Source organism: Ptiloglossa arizonensis, chromosome 1 (assembly GCF_051014685.1).
Source record: "Ptiloglossa arizonensis isolate GNS036 chromosome 1, iyPtiAriz1_principal, whole genome shotgun sequence".
NCBI lineage: Eukaryota > Metazoa > Arthropoda > Insecta > Hymenoptera > Colletidae > Ptiloglossa > Ptiloglossa arizonensis.
Window position 1 is genome coordinate 10,782,161 of NC_135048.1, and position 17,993 is coordinate 10,800,153.

Sequence of the window (17,993 nt, forward strand, 5' to 3'; positions counted from 1 at the left end):
TCGCGTGGTTTGTTAAACTTTTGTTTGAGAGTGTACAATTTTAATTTCAGAGTTACACAAATTTTCTTTGCGATTAAAAGAAGTAATAATGATTTGTACTTATTAAGAACATTTCAGTCTTTTATTGGCAATCGTGTACAATCGAAAAAAATATGGTTTCATTTAAAGTAACAGCAATTCCATATAATGAAACGAATTTTATTCCTTTTCTCTTTCAATTATTGATAAAAATATAATTAGTTCAAATTATTCCTTTTTATCATTTTATATTGAACTTTTAATTTAATAGTGAATAAAGTTATAATTAATATCATTCAGATTGTGTGTTAATAAGATACAAAAACTATTTTGAGTAAAATAATAATAAAAATTTTAAATAACTAATTAAATTAACATGTTCAGCTACTGTATGTTCGAATTACAAATATTCAAAGTAAAAATATATTGCACATATGTACTACAAAAGGAAGAATAAATGTTAAATGTATGAATAGACAGTTTCACAAAATTTTATTAGTTTCAATGACATTTTTAGTTTTGAATATTACAAATGATTAAATTATAAATATGTTTTTTTAATGTGTCGATTTCGATTCTTTTGCATTTTGAAGACTTTGAGTAATATATAATTTTGCTAAACTTTGAGCACAGAATTGTGAAATGTGTTCGCTGTATGTATTAATTTGTCCAGCTACAATCATTGGATTTAATCTTGGTGGAACAGGCAAAGGTCTCATAAGTTTATTAATATCATCATCTGGTAGTGGAGGCTCATCTTTTGCAGCCCTAACAACATTTTCTTGGGCTCTTTTAGCTAAAAGTCTATTCTTTTCTTGCTGCTGACGAACAACCAGTTGTTGGTACCTATTGAACTTCATAGCCTCTTGATTCAATTCATCTACGCGATCCATTAGGCAACGTAATTGATTCTCCAAAACAGTAGCTGTTCCAAGATCTAAATATTTTGTACCTTCCTCTTCGGGAACCATTTCTTCCAATTCAGACATCATTATATTAGTCAAATTACTATTCTTTATTACAACTGGTATCTCAATGAAGAGACTCTCATAACCAATTTTTAAAGTACGCAATGCTTCTGGTGTGAATTCACCTTCCTTATACATTTGTATAGCTTGTGGAGTGAGTCTATATGCTTTTAATGTTAGGAAACCTCTAGCTGACTTAGCTGTGTCATATATGAGCACTACTGATTCTTCTATAGAAGTTTGATAATGATACTGTGATTCCAACAATGATAGATTTAAAAAGTTTCCAACATCTGCACTTTGGTACCAACCAACATGGAAGTGATCAACATTAACCCTGTACAAACATATTACATTTAGTTAAATTAATACAGAAATGTTAAAAGGAATTTTGTTACTCTATTTTGCTTCATTATAATTATTGCTTTAGAATATTATTTACCATCTGAGTCGACGCATCATGGCTAGTTGATATTCTTCTTCATCCATAATTTCATCGTTTTTTGGAAACGGGAAACAATTTGTAATTTCAAGACGGTTTTGAACGACCAAACCAAGAAGAGCACCTTGAGCAACATCCATAGATTCTTCATGACAATGCTTTACCATTTTCATAACTACCAGTCCATCACACTGAACATAATCTATACGTGGTTCCACTTCAGGAATTCTTCTCGGTTGCGTCCTTGAATTCATTTTTCAATAAAGATTAATTCCAATTTAAAGCAACTTTTTATCGTATGTTCTCGGAGAGTTTCTTGTCACTAACGCTAAGATTGAGAAGAACGTCACTCCTCCTTTGCTAGAAAATCCGAAAATATAAATGAATGCAATATAGAGGCGCGACTCGACTGATAATATCACATGAAGTATATATCTAAATATCAAAAATTATTCTCTTTTATTATTATTTTTTTACGTATAGTATAAGAAATGTCTTAAATTAGATACAAATGTCGATTTAGTTTAAACTGATAACAAATATAGCATATTTGATATATTTCGAATCTTTACGTAAGTTGTGCACATTGTGAGACTTATTTCGTGCCGTATTTTCGCCGCGTAAATGTGAAGTGATCTATAACCTTTATGAGGAGTATACAGATATACAATCCGTTAAAAAATTTAGTATTTAACTTAAACAATGACCAATATAGAAGGAAAAATAAAGAAATGGATTCAATTGATTCAAACTGAAAAATTGGACATCGTAAGACAAGATATTCAGGTTACTAATATTTTTGTAACAAAATTTTATTCATAATGTATTCAAATTTATTTTTGAAATATTTTAATTTCTCATTATTTACATCTTTTGTATTATTTGAAACAAATAAATACTTTATTGCATCAGTAATTAAATTAAAATTTTTGCAGGTAAATGTTCTCCCGAATTTGAAAGAAAAGGTAAATAAACATATTTTTAAACTGTTGTTATATTTATCACACACTGCAGACAAATGTGACAAACAAAATTGTACTATAGGAAAGGAAATACACAAGCTGACATGTTTATTGTGTTCACTTCTGATTGAAATACCAGATAGCAATAAATTTGTTTCTAGTTTGTTTCACATAGTTCGTTGTTTATTAGTGTTATGTATGTATAAGGAAGCATCTGATGTATGTGCTTATTTAGAGACAGAAGCGCTATGTTATTCTCATGCAAATGTGAGTGATATACTAATAAAAATAGCTTATTTATGGTATAATGCGGTTAATAATGCATTTCTTATTCTACAAAAAGATCCATTGAATGTTGAATATTATTATGAATTGAAAGATATTATAAAGCATGAATTACAAATAATAGAAATAACACATAAAAATTATACAAAACACTTGCTTGTAAAAATAAGTTTATATTTAGATAAAATTGCATCAATAAATAAAGAACCAAATACATGCTTCACAGATTTCTATGTATTTATAATTGAATATTTGAATCTGACGAAAATTTTTTTAAATGAAGATGAAAAATATGTTATATCTCGTCAAATGCTTCATATAGTAAGCAAGATTGCATGTGAAAATGTTAATGAAAAGTGCCTCAAGTCTGTGATTGAAGTTTTGGATACTCTAAGTAATTATTTTAAAACAACTCTAAAAGAAGATGAGGAATGTTACCAATGTTTTCAGCAATTTCAATCTTTATATCATGTACTTATGAAACCAGTTGAGTGTTTAGTAGAAAATAATGCAAAAAGCATTCATGGTATGTGTGATAATTATGTGAAAATTGCTAAACAATATGGATACAAAGGATGTATTAAATGGATGACATTTAGTATTGTCCAAGTTTTAGAACCATTATTTATGTACTGGGAAACATGTATAAAAACAGGAAAGAAACTATTCCTTGAAAATGGAATATTATTGGAAGTAATGAATTTAGTTGCACATATAAATATATGTTTTATTAAACAGAGGTCAGATAAATGTAAATCTTGCCAAAATAAAGATTGTATGGTGAAAAGAGACATATATAATGCAGTAGTGATAAAAATCAGATGTGTCAATTTAATCAGTAAGCTAGCCACAAATGATTTATCACAAGATATTTGTAGACTTGCTCGAAAATTTTTAGAGCAGAATATAGCATATATTTATGAAATGAAAGAATGCAAATGTAAGTGCTGGATGTATCTATGGTCCACCTGTAGTGCTTTAATTTATAATTTAGGCATAATGTCTGAATGCATTTATGAAGAAAGTGTATCTTTATTTTCTTTACTATGTACTTCTATCATACAGTTTGAGGGAGTTCAACAGAAGTCTCAGTATATCAATCTCCAAAATCCTATATGTTTTACATTACACAGATTATGTTCTCTTCATTATAATCATGGCATGTATAGAGAAGCTATGACTGTATCTGCATTAAATGCTTTATTAAGTTATAATGATTCAAATTCAAAAGCATTTCGCATGTGGGCAAATATTAAGCACAAGTCTATGACTTCTAAAGAGATAATGGAAATGACCATATTAACTTGTTTAAAATCAGATAAAGCAAAGATAGAAGAACTAGGATTCTCGATTGAACTGTCACAATATGAACTTGTTGAAATATGTTTAAGGGAAGCAAAAGGTTTACAAGAAGCAAAAGTGAATCTTTCAGGAGCTATTTATAAAGTTCTTGATGAAATGACAATATTAGATGTAACTCCGATACAATACGCTCGTGTTGTACAGATGTTAGTATATCATTTGCTAAATTTTGATTATGAAAAGGATACATTAGATTGTCTGAAGTATGCTATTTCCATCTTGAAGCAATTGGAAACAAATAATTCTGTTCTGTGTTTACAAGCCAATTTAGAATTTTATACTTTTGTATCTCAATTACATACTATAAGTAAAAAGACTCAAATGGAAATGGAAAATACAAGATTTGCATTGCATGCCCCAAAATTATCAGAAATTGGAGAAAATGAATCTCGTGATGTTGTACCTGCTTATACAATGATAAATATTAAAGAAGATTGTAGGCTTGAGATGTATTTACAAGCACCATTAAAAAAATGGAACAAGTGCCTGGTACAAAACATTGTAAGTCTAATAATAGTAAATTTATAATAGTATATCTCTATTAAGAATTGCAATATCAATTATCTTTTATAATTAACAGGAAGAAATTGCTAAAAACTATGAACCAATGATAACACTTCACACCTTAATAATAGCTGGTGAATATGCACATTTGTATCGTTATCAAGAATGTGAAATTAATATATGGAAACTTGCATATAAATTAGCATTCAAATTACAAGATAATCGTGCAATCATTTATGGTGAAAATATTTAAACATACTCTTTGGTAGTATAGACAATGTTCATATAATAATAATTGAAATCTTTTTCTCTCAGTTACTGGTCGTAGTATCACATTGAGACATATTAATCATAAATGGATTACCATCGCCAAAGAACTTGCTATCAAACTTAAAGATACAAATGATGAAGACTTAACTTATGCAATTGCTATTTTTTGGATAAGTTTATCAGATTTTTACTTCGAATGTAACATTGTAAGTTTATTATTTGTATATTATTAGTATTTTTACAAAAGTTTTGTATACACACTTATTTTTATTTATCTTCAGTTTGATGAAGCTAGAAACTTACTTAATGAATCCAGGAAGCTATCAGGAATCTCTTTCTTCTCTAATGTAGCTGTATATTTATATAGCTTAGATAGGATTTTATACAACTGTTATTTGTACAAAGAAGAAATAACACATGAAGAATATGTTCAATACATTGTTGAAACATTATACACTATGGTTAATTTGAATGAAGAATTATTGGCAAGAAAATGTAACTTTCTAATTCAATCTACCTATATTTTCCCTTTTCATACATTCAAATTGTAAAATTTTTTTGTAGGGAAACATCAAGACAAACATCTTTTTGGTTTTGACATACTATTATCTGCAACTGTCAATTTATCCCTACGAATGAACAGTTTATTATCCTTCAGAGAAATTGGTGCCCATTTGGTGCGACGACTAAAAACAGCACAAACGTTAGGAGCAACCATAAGAGTTGCAGAAATATTAAAGTCGCTCTGTTATATCGATTTATCGCGTTCGCAATTAAGCGATTGCGAAGTGAAACTTCAAGCATTGGAACATATTTTGAATATCGAAACATTTACAGCATCAATGAATAACAATTCAACAAAAGCTGCTTCAGAAAATGTTTTGCTAACGCCGATTCGAGCTGTAGATCCTATTAGAGACATTCCACAAAATGATGCTTCTCCAATTCTCAAAAACAAAGTTTTTGATCTTCCCGAATTCTTGTGTCATACAGATTGTAATTGTTATGTGTGTCAAAATGTGTCATATCATTATTTGGTACTCACAAGTACACATATCAGGGCACAATTATATGCATTGCAACAAAATTTTGCAGCATCATTACAGCATTTTCATGGTGCATTTAAAATAAATAAAAGCTTAATGAAGACGGTAAAAATCATGTTAGAAGAGAAGAGGCAATATCTCACTTGGCAAGAGCGTTTTTACAGTATAGATTATATACTCATGTTGATTAACTTCTCTTATTTTCTGAGGAATTTTTTGAACAGGAAGCAAGATAAAATAATAAATACTATTTGCTTGGCAATTCAATTATGCGACATATACAAACTGAAAGGACATCCGATTTACATGTCAGTTAAGGAACTAATGCTCGACAATCGTTTTCAAAAGATATTTGACAGTATTGATTATTCTAGTAAGTATTACATGTTAAATATTTATTGTACTGCTACAGCAATAGATTAGTATTTATAATCCTGTTTCTTGCAACTCAATAAATTTATTTTGTTACAGCATTTACAGTTCCTGAATCATCTAACATTAACATATCTAAATATGTACAAACATTCAAAACTGAAGAAACTATTTGCTTTACACCAACTATTAATAATATTAACCGTACAAAAAAACCTATTACTTTACGGCGAAATCGAACACCTCCGCTTTTGAAACTAACAAAAGTTAGTATGAATTTCAGTGATGATGAAGATAATAATTCTTCACCACCTTCTGGACAACGAAGAACAAAGTTACGTAGTAAATTAACAAAAAGAAAAATTCTGGATGCAGAATATTCAAACTCTATTGGTATAACGAAAGAAGAAACCGAGCAAGCCCAACACAGATTGCTATCAGAAGAGTTTATAGACATAAAAAAGAATAATTTTAATAACATCTCTATAATGGATATTTTAAATAAAGTTGCATCACTTGTGCCAGACGTTTCCGAATATTTATTCAAAGCAGTAGATAAGGTAGATGAACCTGCGACAAATAAAAACATACAAAAGTTAATCAAAAGGATAGAAGATCTTAAAATGAATGCACTTTCACAAAAAGACTTTAGAAAAACTCGACATTTGAAACAAATAACTATGAACGACTGTAACAAGTTTAATCAAGTAATAGCACTATTTAAAGATTTAGCTGTTAATGAACAAAAAGATAATATTGATCTTCCAAACAACAATGATTCAATGTCTGAACATAATACGGCATCTGTATCTTCTATTAAAATACATAAAGTATCGCATCAAAATCTGTGTAGAATAAACAAGAAAAACAATACAGAAAAATCAGAAGAAAATAATTTATCTGTTGAACAATATAATAAAGTAGGTAATATAAAGAAAACGTGCGCGAGTGAAAATACAAGACTAAGAATTACAAGAAAGTCTTCAAAGCATGTGATAACCAAAGAGACAGATAATGCAAAAAATAGAAAATCTAAAGAAAAATCATGTTAATGTGACGCAACACACCCAAAATTATATATTAAAAAAAAAAAAGTTAAAATATTATATATTATGTAGAATAATTATCAGTAATCAATCAATTGATGCTAATCATAAAAAGTATCTTACTTTTTTAAGTTAATAATTTTGTGCATATTAAATATTATGAAAAATATAAGAATTAATGAAACAAAGTTCCTAGAATTTTAAAAAATATTTATTAAAATATTTCACATATATACACATTGAGTAAAAAATATTAGGAGTTAATATTACTTAATCTCTATTACAAATGTAGATTTCTGTTTTATTCTACCCATTATTTTCGCTATACCTATTATACTTTATAAATAATAACTATATTTGTTCCAATTAAATATTTTACAATCTTTATTTAATATTTTTGAAAAGAAATTTTCTTCATAAATTTTTTACCATTCTAAGTATCACACAAATTTTTATTGTTACATAGTATGGCCGATAGTAATAAATAAATTTTTGCATTATCACCTAAAAACAGAAAATTATACAGTATATTTTATAATTTTATAGAACGAAAAATAGTGTATCAATCGTAAAAAATTGTATTAAAGGCTCAATTACACAAACAACTTTTATTAGATGATATGAAATATTATTTAATGAAAGCAATATTCAAACTGCAAAATTAATATGTATTAATGTAATAGTTATAAAAAAAGATTTGAAACTTTTGTTTCTTAAGATAAGTGAACACATCAATGAATATCTACATAAAATATTTTTTTAATTAATCTATTTATATTAATTTGTGTCCTACTTTATACATATGTTTTAAAATCAGGAATTCAAAAATTTATACTGTAAATTAATACAATTTTTTAAAACGATTGATGTCATTGAATATTAAATATTTGTTCAACTATAAAAATTTAGAAACAAACATGGAATATTGTTATATACACACATTATACAATGGCATGTTCTCATTATTCACATAAATTTAGAAGAAAAAATTATCTATGGAAAGTATTCCTCCTTGCATCAAAAATATACAAATTTGTGTCACTGATAGTAAGAAATAACCATGGAAAGTAAAAGTATAGATATAGCTTTATTTTCTGTTTAAAAATTGTACTGTGGAATATTAGGAGTAGTGAACATTTTCAACATTGAATATAAATTGTACATAACAGACATTAATAATAATGTTACTTACAATATTGATTACAAATAAAAGGTATTCTTTTCCATATACCAATTTACTTTTTCCTTAATAAGTAGGAATAGATAGAAATTGAAAGTTTTCACTACTCATAATATTTATAAAATCGTAGTATGTAGTTTTACAGAAAATGAGTTGACCATAATACAATAATGTAATTAAAAAGATATAAAAAGAAAATTGTAGAGAATACTACTTGATTGTGCAAGAAGAAAACAGATGTAATTCTAAATGACGTATTACTTTAATGTTTATGTATTAGAAAATTGCATTATGGCAATAAATGCATTTTTATTTGTTTTTTGCCTGCCATACAGTAATAACACAAATCAGAATAAGAATAGCCATTAATCACAGTCTATAAATGGGTATAGTTTAACTCAGAATTCACAGAACATTCATCCTTGTTCTGTTTAAGACTTAAACCTCTTATTGTCTCTTCCTGATTTTTAGCTAGCTCCATCAAAGCTAAAGCACCCAACCATTTTTGACTATCCTCTGGAATTGGTAACTTTATAAGATTATCTTCCTGTTTAACAACTACTACTTTCGTTCCTACCTCTGGATCTACTGATGGTATTTTTGAAATAGTATCTTTGCTGCTGCTGTTATTATTATTATTACTACTACTACTGCTACTATTACAACTACTACTAGTATTATTACTACTACTACTACTACTATTATTATTATTATTAGAACTTCCAGCTAACATTAAAACAGTTGGTCTTGTTATATTTTCACTGATACATGAATTCATGACTGCATCCTGTTTAACTATATCTTTTTGAGAAAAGTTTTTAATTTTTATATTCAGTTGATTTAATGAAGATTTAGAAGTATCTTTTACTAAATCATTATCCCAATATATATGATTCACGTGTTCAGAAGATTCAAGCTTAGAAGTAGAATGAGTAACATTAGTTTTGATTTGGTGTGCATTATTTGAAAAATTATTTGTATTATGTTGCGAAGCATTCCAAATAGTTTGTGACATTGAATTTGATACTTCAAATGCATATTTTTGTTCTTTTTTTACAGATGTTTCTAGAGATTCATTATCAGTAGTTACATCCCAAGATATGTGGGCAGATACATATGAGGGATCTAATTCTGATTTTGTAAGTTCAATTTCTTTACATGCATTTAAACATGAAGTATCAGACGCAACAGACAAATTATCAACAGGTGCACTCCATTGCATTTGGCTACCATTAGATTTAAACGAATTAGCTACTAGTGCATTGACAGGCTTAATGTCCCAATTTAAAGGTTTGGCTAACTGTTGCTCTAGACAAGCTTCGCGTAACCATCTCTTCTTTGGTTGAAGTCTGTCTAGTGGTCTTCTTAAAGGAGTAATTGCTAACTTTGTTGATATTTCCTCGTCTTCAGATGTTTGTAACACAGCACATGTTTCTGCTGGATCTTCATCCTGACTTTCTTCTTGGCTGTCTTGACTTTCACCACAATACAATCGTTGATTAGAAGGTTTGCAATCTAAATTTTCTTGTTCCCCTGTTGCATCCATCATCAAACCCTTTCTAGATTTAACCCTTTTGTGATTTTCAGAACTACTTTTCCATGTTTTCTTTTTACGTTCATTTTTTCCTGTAGGCGTTCTATCCTCACGTTCTCTCGACATTTTATAACGCTCTAGCCATCTGGTAACATCATGGGGTAATTCAGTATTTTCCGATACTGGCTTTAATACAAAGTCATCAGAACGTGTAAGGGTGGCATATGGATGATCTGGACAATGTCTGTTTGCGTGTGTAAATCTCATTTCACAGCCAGGTTCTGTACATAAAAAAGGTTTCTCTCCTGTATGTAGTCGTTGATGTGTCTTCAATTGTCCTGATTGTGTGAAAGCTTTTGTGCACCCTGGATAATCACATGGGTAAGGACGTTCACCTGAAAAAATAATCATTCTTTTATGAAATTTAGACATTTATTTACTAAAATATAATTTTAATAATTTGAAATAAACAAAACAAATGTAGAACTTCTTAACTAAATTTATAATATAGTTTAAAAAAAAGAACAAATATATACTATATTATAATATTTATAATAAGTTACAATAATTGAGAAAATATTTATTTTTCCCGATTATTAGAAAAATAAATTATGATCAAAAAAATATAAAATAAAACTTCTAAAATCAATAATCTTATTAACTTATGTTTAAATTATATATTACACTTAAAAAAAAAATTTTTTTACCATAAAACTAATAATTCAAATAAAAAAGTTTTGCGTTGTTCGATTTTTTCTCTTCTAAACAAAGAATATATTTTCAGGTAATATTTGAAATAAAAAAATATTCCGACACAATAAATAATTATCGTTTCTATAACGACGCATATAATGTGGATAAAAAAATATTACTATTTCACATGTAGTGGTATAGTGTAACTCTATTCACATGATTTGATTCGCTATTTCCACAAATAAGCCATTTAACTATTTAAAGTACGCATGATGGCGATTGGCGGGACGCGTGACCAGACGAAGCCGCGCACAACCTCGTAATCATACGGCTATACGTAGTGCTAACAAGACAAACGCGAATTTTTCTCACAGAAAGTTCCACTAAAATGACGCACGCAATTCTGTGGAACGCGGAAAACTCAGAACAGTAATACAGGAACGACGCTGAAGCATACCTGTATGGGTACGCAAATGTGCTTGGAGGCTTTTCTCTCGTGGGAAGACTCGATTACAATAGGTGCATTTTATACTGCTCGGTGAGGTGCTTCCTTGCATCATAAGATTTGAAAGAGCATCAGCTCTAGGCCGGCCACGACGATGACTTTCAGACCCTCCGGAACGTGATCGAGGCCCAGTTCGTGTGGCCACCATGCTATGCTCCCTATATTCCGGCGAAGAGCATGAACTACCCGGGCTGAGATTCACGTTTCTCGCTTCTTCGCCCCAATTCCATGGATAAAGCATAGTGTCGCACATCGGTGGACTGCACGGCAACGCTTCCGTCAAGGGACGCGATTCACGCTTCGGCGTGTGCAATTCCATTTTACGTTTTTCACTTCACCTCACAGTTCGCCGGCCACCTTAAAAACCAGTGTTACCGCGACCACCTTCTGTCTTCTCTCTTCCTCTCTCTTTCTCTTTCTCCCTCTCCCTCTCCCTCTTGATCTGCCACCCTCCGTGTGCCGCGTGCAACTGGTAAACCGCCAAAATGAGTGTACCCGGCACGATGTACAATGCACGTGTATGTACGTAAGTACGTATACCAGATACACAGGTACCTCGCGTAAAGTTATCCTTCAATACGTGAAAGAGAAACCAATTGGGTTTATAAAATGAAACTTTTTTCGATGCACAGCACTAACAACGGAATCACGTCTCGTCCGGCTTCTTGTATCGTTGGCATCGTCGTAACGACTGTTTCTACACGCGGCTTGGTTTCGATGCGCGCGCATCCTTTCCCTCGCGACCACGCAACCAATCACAGACTTGCAAAAAAAGAAACGCGTGATCTGTGAAGTTGGCTAATTAATAGCGTTCTTTGTAAAATACATTACATATTTGTATTGCAATTATTTATTTTTTGCTGTTTGTACTATTGTATTGTTTAATTTAAAAAAATGTTCTTTAATAAATTTTGATTGTCTCTGTTTGCAAACATTATACTGCAATATTGGACAAACTATTGTACATTTTTTTCTGAAGAAATTATTTAAATAAAACATTTTACAAGAAATTTGTATGTTCGTATAGATTAATAATTAACTAGCAATTAATACTAATTTATTGTTTGTTTTTTGTGTGCTAAAAATTTCAAATTAAAGATTCAAATTTATGTATTAAAATTATGTATCGTCAGAAATATGTATAAATTATGGAATATACTATTTGACTTTTACTCGATTTGTATATTACTACACACTGCAAATTTAGAAAAGTTAATTTCAAAATATGTTTTAAATTTTTATGTCTTGTATGAAAATTCCGCATAATGATTTTATTAATGGTTAGTTTACAACGACGTTCACGGACTATAAAGAAATTAAAAAAAATATGTATTGTACTTTTTAAAAACGTAACAATGTTAAATTTTTACTTAACTATAATTATGATTAATTAAATTGAAAATTAGGAAAATTATAATAAATATTTGTAGGTATAAATTAAAAAAGTATTGTTTTAAATACCAATTCTCGAATATCTTAAACATGAAATACTGTAAATAAAGATATATATAAACAATGATTACTATTTTTGATTAATATGATTTAAAATACATGATTTTGTTTTTATGGAAAATATCACAACATGCAATAATTACAAAAAAAAGTATCGAAATACGAATCTTCAAAGGATGTTCAAATATGTCTTTTCGCGGTACAGGAACAAATAAAATCTTCAATTCGCGGGCTATATCGAAACATTTGCGAACGACATCGCATACCGGTAGTTTTTGTTGGTCGTTAAAATACCAGGAAATACGATATATGACCAAAATAGTATGCGTTGGGTGTATAAATATTATTGTCCGGCAATAAGATAAAGCATGAAAGATAAGAAAATCTATTCGGTTGAGCGTTAAGTAATTCATGAAAATAATGCCGGTTTCTTTGAGAACTACAGCTATAGAATTGTACCGCTTTATTGTCGGACAGTTGATATTTTAAAAATATGATATGAGTAAAATTAAAATTTCAATTTTAGACAACAATTTGCAGCTTGAAAACGTATATAATTAATGGTATAAATAATATTGGTGGGGAGGTGGCGCGCTGGGTGCAAGACAATTATGCGGTCCCTCCCTGAGCACAGACCTCGTGGTGAACTATCTCCGGACTCGGCCATATTGAAATATTGAATGTCTCTGTTACACAAGGGCTCAAGAGTAGCCGTGAAATTTTCGCGTGATCCTCGACGAAGAGAGGATAAGAGACATCATGGAAGCTACGTACAGCATTAACGTTACCAACAAATTCTCGGTACCGTTGTTGGGGGATGACGCAGATCTGCACGAGATTATGCAGCAACGGGAACAAGAGAAGGAAGCTAAGAAAAAGGAGAAGCTTTCAGAGAAGGAGAATAAGAGTAAGCAGCCAGACGCGCAAAAGCCGCCCGGTACCAAACCGCAAAAAACTCGAGTGATAAAAGATGCACAGCAACCAGCAGTGAAGGTGCCAGATCCAAAGAAAGATCAAGGTTAGTAATTTTTCATTACGATCATTGCCTCGTGCGCGGTATTATGGCCGTCGCTCTGGTCCCCTCGTGGGTCCATGTGCTTTTGATATTTTGCCGCATGTTAAACGAGTTTTTATCTCCATCGGCGATCGTCTTGTTGGATTTCCTTGTTCAATTCCGATTACTTATTCGATGTGAAACTATTTAGAAAGAATTTTCCGCCCCAATACTTACATCTCGTGCAATTTTTTAACAATTTCTTATGCCGCATAGTGTAAGGTTCATTTCATACTGTAAAAATAGAATTTTCCAATGGTGACCCCACGTGTCGTTTAACGAGTAATTTTGATAGAATTTTATGATTTATCTACAAAATATTATGTTAACCATAAAATAAATCGTCTTATTGAAACTTAAAGAGAATATATTAGCAGACGGGAAATAACTGAATCTTAACAGTTATGAACAGTTCTATTACTATTTTTATTGCAAATAATCAATATATTGTATTAAAATTATATTGATACATGTATGTAGATTGCTTTGTAATTAAAATAGGTAGCTATATATGTGCCTACTTGCATATTTTATGTATACATCATAATTTAAAATTAATGAGTTTGAGAACAGTTGAAAATGATATAAAATGTACAAAATTTCAAGTTTTCCGATTATTTGCATACTTTTTTCAGTACATAAATTCTATTTTGAATTTTTTTGTATAGAAGAAGCATTTTATATAATTAAATATATGTTTTAAGAAGAATATAATGCTGTGTATTATTTTAATTGACTTTGAAATTGTACATGTATATTAGCAGATAAAAAGCCACCACAACAGAGAACTGGTGGTGGAGACCGCAACGTTAAATTCTCTGGAGAAAGTAGGGAAGAACGCAACAATAGGCGTAATCGTGAAGATGGTGAAAGAACTCCTCGTGGACAAGGGGAACTAAGACGTGGACCTCCTGGGTAGGTAGAAGCGAAACAATGATATAGTCTGTAGAGTGGATTCACTGATCATAAATATCTTTGTACGTGTATTTAAATAATTAATAAAGAGGTTTTAATACATTTTGTTTACTTCCAAATATAAATATGAAAATTTATTCTAAATTAAAAAATTATTGGAAGATATAGACAAGTATAAATAACAAGTTAACATATAACCTTTTGCGTATCGATATGTGAATGTAATGGACTAACTATTTTTAGTTTTGAATATACATCTGGAAATTATATACAAATATTTTATTAATAATCAATAAAAATTGATTTTTTTAATATGTATGTAAGAGTTCATTAGGTTAAATTAAAGTTTATACATTGGATAAAATAATTTTTAAATACATGATATTATCTGTTATGTGGTTCAAAAGTAGTGGCCTCCCTGTCTATCATTTATGCTTTAAAATGTTCGACCGCGAGGAGATAATAGATACAAAATATAAGTAGTATCATTATATTGTCATATTTCACTTGTATTTTTTTTTATTTTAGTGAGGGACGTGAAACACGAGAATTCAGAAATTCTAACGATACTCAACAACGTGGAGAATATGGAGAGCGTAGGGGTCGTGGTGGAATGCGTGGAATAGGACGTGGACGTGGAGGACCACGTGGCCGCGGAGGATATGATAACCGTGGAAAACGTGAATTTGATCGTCAGTCTGGCTCCGATAAAACGTAATTTTCAGTTACTACTTATTTCTAAATTTTAATTCATTCTTAATTGTGTAATTGATGGTTTTTTAAATTAATCTCTTGTGTATATAAGCAGCGGGATTAAACCAGTGGATAAAAAAGATGGTGCTGGTAGCCATAACTGGGGTACTCACAATGATGAAATTGAGTAAGTATAGTACTTAAAAGATGTCTACAATTACAGAAAAATAGGTTTTTTAATCTTTTGTTTTTTTATTTTATTTACAGGGAAAGTTTGAATCAAGAGAGTCAAGATTGGCCAAATGAAAAGTCTGATGGAGATGCTACTCAAGCATCTCCAGAAACAAAAGAAGGAGAAACGAATCCGGATGCTGTGGAAGAAAAACCGGCTGAGGAAGAGTCGCGTGAGTTGACTTTGGACGAATGGAAAGCTTTACGTAATAATAGAGCAAAGCCTCAATATAATTTACGTAAAGCTGGAGAAGGTGAAGATTTGACTCGCTGGAAAAAAATGTATGCACTTGAAAAGAAGAAAGAAGGTGCCGAGGAAGATGAGGAAGATGAAGAAGAATATGATGCTGCAGCGGAATATCCACAACGTGTTGGAAGGCAAAAACGTGTGTTAGGCATCGAGATACAGTTCAGTGATTCTCGGCGCGTTGTTGGTGGACGTGGTCGAGGACGAGGTGGCCGTGGAGAACGTGCTAACGGTCGTGGATATGGAAATCGTGGTGCTCCTAGAGATGGAGAAACACGTGGTCCTGTAAGTTCTTTTTATAAACCGTGACATTTTTCTAGAAATTTTATTTTATTATTTTCAATCTGAAAATAATGTTGCAATTAATCATTTTATATTATTAATGATATTTTAATTATAGTAAAAATAATCAATAATTTTCATTTTGTAGCCTCCACAAACTGAGCAAAGGTCGCCTCGAGGACGTCAAAATGCTCCAAAAGTAGACGATGAGAATGACTTCCCTTCATTGGGATAGGTGGTTTCGTTCATCATCTACACAGTATCCCACCATTACCACAACCATCAGTACTACTACCACAGATAAAATTACCACTAATACTAAAAATATTACTATCAACATTTTTGCGTCAGTGACAACGTTAATGCATAATACAGTACACCCTTGCAAAATGAGATACGTAATTTACCTAAATAAATCGTAGCGCTTGAACGCGCTCTTACATATTGGCACGTTGACGTACACATACAAAGTCGCATGATATGAACAATATAGATCACGATCCTTTTTTGTACTTGTAACAACTGAGTTTGTCCGTAACTAGTTTCAAACACTAGTTCGCAGATGAACAGTAATAAGAACGAGGCTGGATATTCATGGACTTGTTAATAATTGAGAATTTGATCAATACTAGACGAAAAAATATGGCTGAAAGACTTTAAGCGGACCAGCAGGAATATAATATCAAAAGATATAGTCATTTTACATGATAGTTTGAAGCTGCTTAAATCCGAGTGAAATACAGTTCTAAATGGAAATGAAATTCCACCTGTATGCAAAGTTGAGGCGTTCACCTCGATTTTAATTTTGATGTCGTATATTGAAGGCCTAAGGAGGCTGGCCATAGCACCGACTCTCACAAACACGTGTATAATAACTTGTTAGGTGGTAAATTTTAAACATTCTTTCTGTTTTATAATTTTTATACGGTGTTAGGAGAAGCCTTCCTTATATCTGACAAGTTGTTGCTTGTCATACATAAAACATAAGAGACTTTTAAAGCGTGTATTTCTATCTAAGAAAACATCTCTGATATTAAAGTGTCTACTTAGGTATGCTAAGTTTGGCTTATATAGAAATATATAGAGATTTTCCTTTCAAAGATGTAACCGGTCTGTAAGAAGTTAACATTTAAGTAAATATTAGACACACTGATACACAGCTTTACATATATATTGTATAACGAATTTAAGAGAGCGCGATCGAGACACGTTGAGAGGGACGATAGTACGAATCCAGTCTTACATAGTTACGTTATGCGTCAATCATCATGTTCTATGACCCGCTATATTAGTTATCTATTGTATTTGTTACATGTAAAATGAACGATACTACAGCCAAAAATTCAAACCCTCTCCATAATGCGAAAACGTTATAAAGCTGTTTGAAGCTTAGGTATATGTGTAAATAACATGATATTTACAGTAATAAATCGTGACCGCATGAGTCACTTTGGACTTGACTACTTAACCAGTCGACTTATGAAGGAAGATAGAAAAGGTTTTTATTTGTGCAGTATGTAAAGAATGTGAGTACAAAAGAGAGGAAACAAAAAAAAAAAGGTGTGTACCAACTTACATTGATGCCTTTGTTACGAGGCACAATGAGAATTGGGCGTCACTGAAAGCTATGAAAAAAGAAAAAAATATGAGAGGTGCTGTACCCAATAAAGTTATGAGTCAAATTTCATTACAACCATTTTGTTATTATTGCAATAATACTGTTTGTATTATATCGTGTTTGTATATAAGACAAAAATTTCTTATTCGTTTGTTTCAACAAATGTTTTATGTAGAAGTCTTGAAAACCGGCTACTTTGCCATTAACTGATTAAACGCAATTGACCAGAGATTAAAGTGATGGTGAAATTAATATTTGGACACCATGGTATTTCTAAATTCATTACTTTATACAGGGTAAATCACCTAATACTC

General features: G+C 30.7%; 4 protein-coding genes across 7 annotated transcripts; 2 read left to right on the forward strand and 2 right to left on the reverse strand.

The window, feature by feature from the left end:
- Positions 1-493: 493 nt before the first annotated feature.
- Positions 494-1,794, reverse strand: Eif3h (eukaryotic translation initiation factor 3 subunit h). The gene is made up of 2 exons (XM_076315127.1): positions 1,429-1,794; positions 494-1,323 (listed from the first exon to the last, which is right to left on the reverse strand). Exons 1-2 carry the CDS (start codon positions 1,680-1,682, stop codon positions 576-578), a joined length of 1,002 nt encoding a protein of 333 aa, XP_076171242.1. The 5' UTR covers positions 1,683-1,794; the 3' UTR covers positions 494-575.
- Positions 1,083-7,435, forward strand: LOC143148617 (uncharacterized). Of its 2 annotated transcripts, XM_076315114.1 has the most exons (8): positions 1,083-2,214; positions 2,364-4,538; positions 4,618-4,780; positions 4,857-5,017; positions 5,093-5,306; positions 5,376-6,003; positions 6,082-6,230; positions 6,329-7,435. In XM_076315114.1, the coding sequence occupies exons 1-8, from the start codon at positions 2,131-2,133 to the stop codon at positions 7,279-7,281; spliced, it is 4,527 nt and encodes a 1,508-aa protein (XP_076171229.1). In that variant the 5' UTR covers positions 1,083-2,130; the 3' UTR covers positions 7,282-7,435. The 2 variants fall into 2 exon arrangements, with proteins under 2 accessions (XP_076171229.1, XP_076171219.1); XM_076315104.1 differs by having other exon boundaries at positions 5,376-6,230.
- Positions 7,436-8,622: 1,187 nt separating this feature from the next.
- LOC143144864 (uncharacterized) lies at positions 8,623-11,832 on the reverse strand. Its single transcript, XM_076307724.1, has 2 exons — positions 11,140-11,832; positions 8,623-10,384 (listed from the first exon to the last, which is right to left on the reverse strand). The coding sequence occupies exons 1-2, from the start codon at positions 11,504-11,506 to the stop codon at positions 8,832-8,834; spliced, it is 1,920 nt and encodes a 639-aa protein (XP_076163839.1). The 5' UTR covers positions 11,507-11,832; the 3' UTR covers positions 8,623-8,831.
- Positions 11,833-13,273: 1,441 nt separating this feature from the next.
- On the forward strand, positions 13,274-17,754 carry LOC143149068 (uncharacterized). 3 transcript variants are annotated; one of them, XM_076316140.1, is made up of 6 exons: positions 13,274-13,657; positions 14,458-14,608; positions 15,137-15,322; positions 15,414-15,488; positions 15,569-16,064; positions 16,210-17,754. In XM_076316140.1, exons 1-6 carry the CDS (start codon positions 13,399-13,401, stop codon positions 16,294-16,296), a joined length of 1,254 nt encoding a protein of 417 aa, XP_076172255.1. In that variant the 5' UTR covers positions 13,274-13,398; the 3' UTR covers positions 16,297-17,754. The 3 variants fall into 3 exon arrangements, with proteins under 3 accessions (XP_076172255.1, XP_076172236.1, XP_076172246.1); XM_076316121.1 differs by having other exon boundaries at positions 13,275-13,657; positions 14,455-14,608; XM_076316131.1 differs by having other exon boundaries at positions 13,276-13,657; positions 14,455-14,608; positions 15,417-15,488.
- Positions 17,755-17,993: the final 239 nt, after the last annotated feature.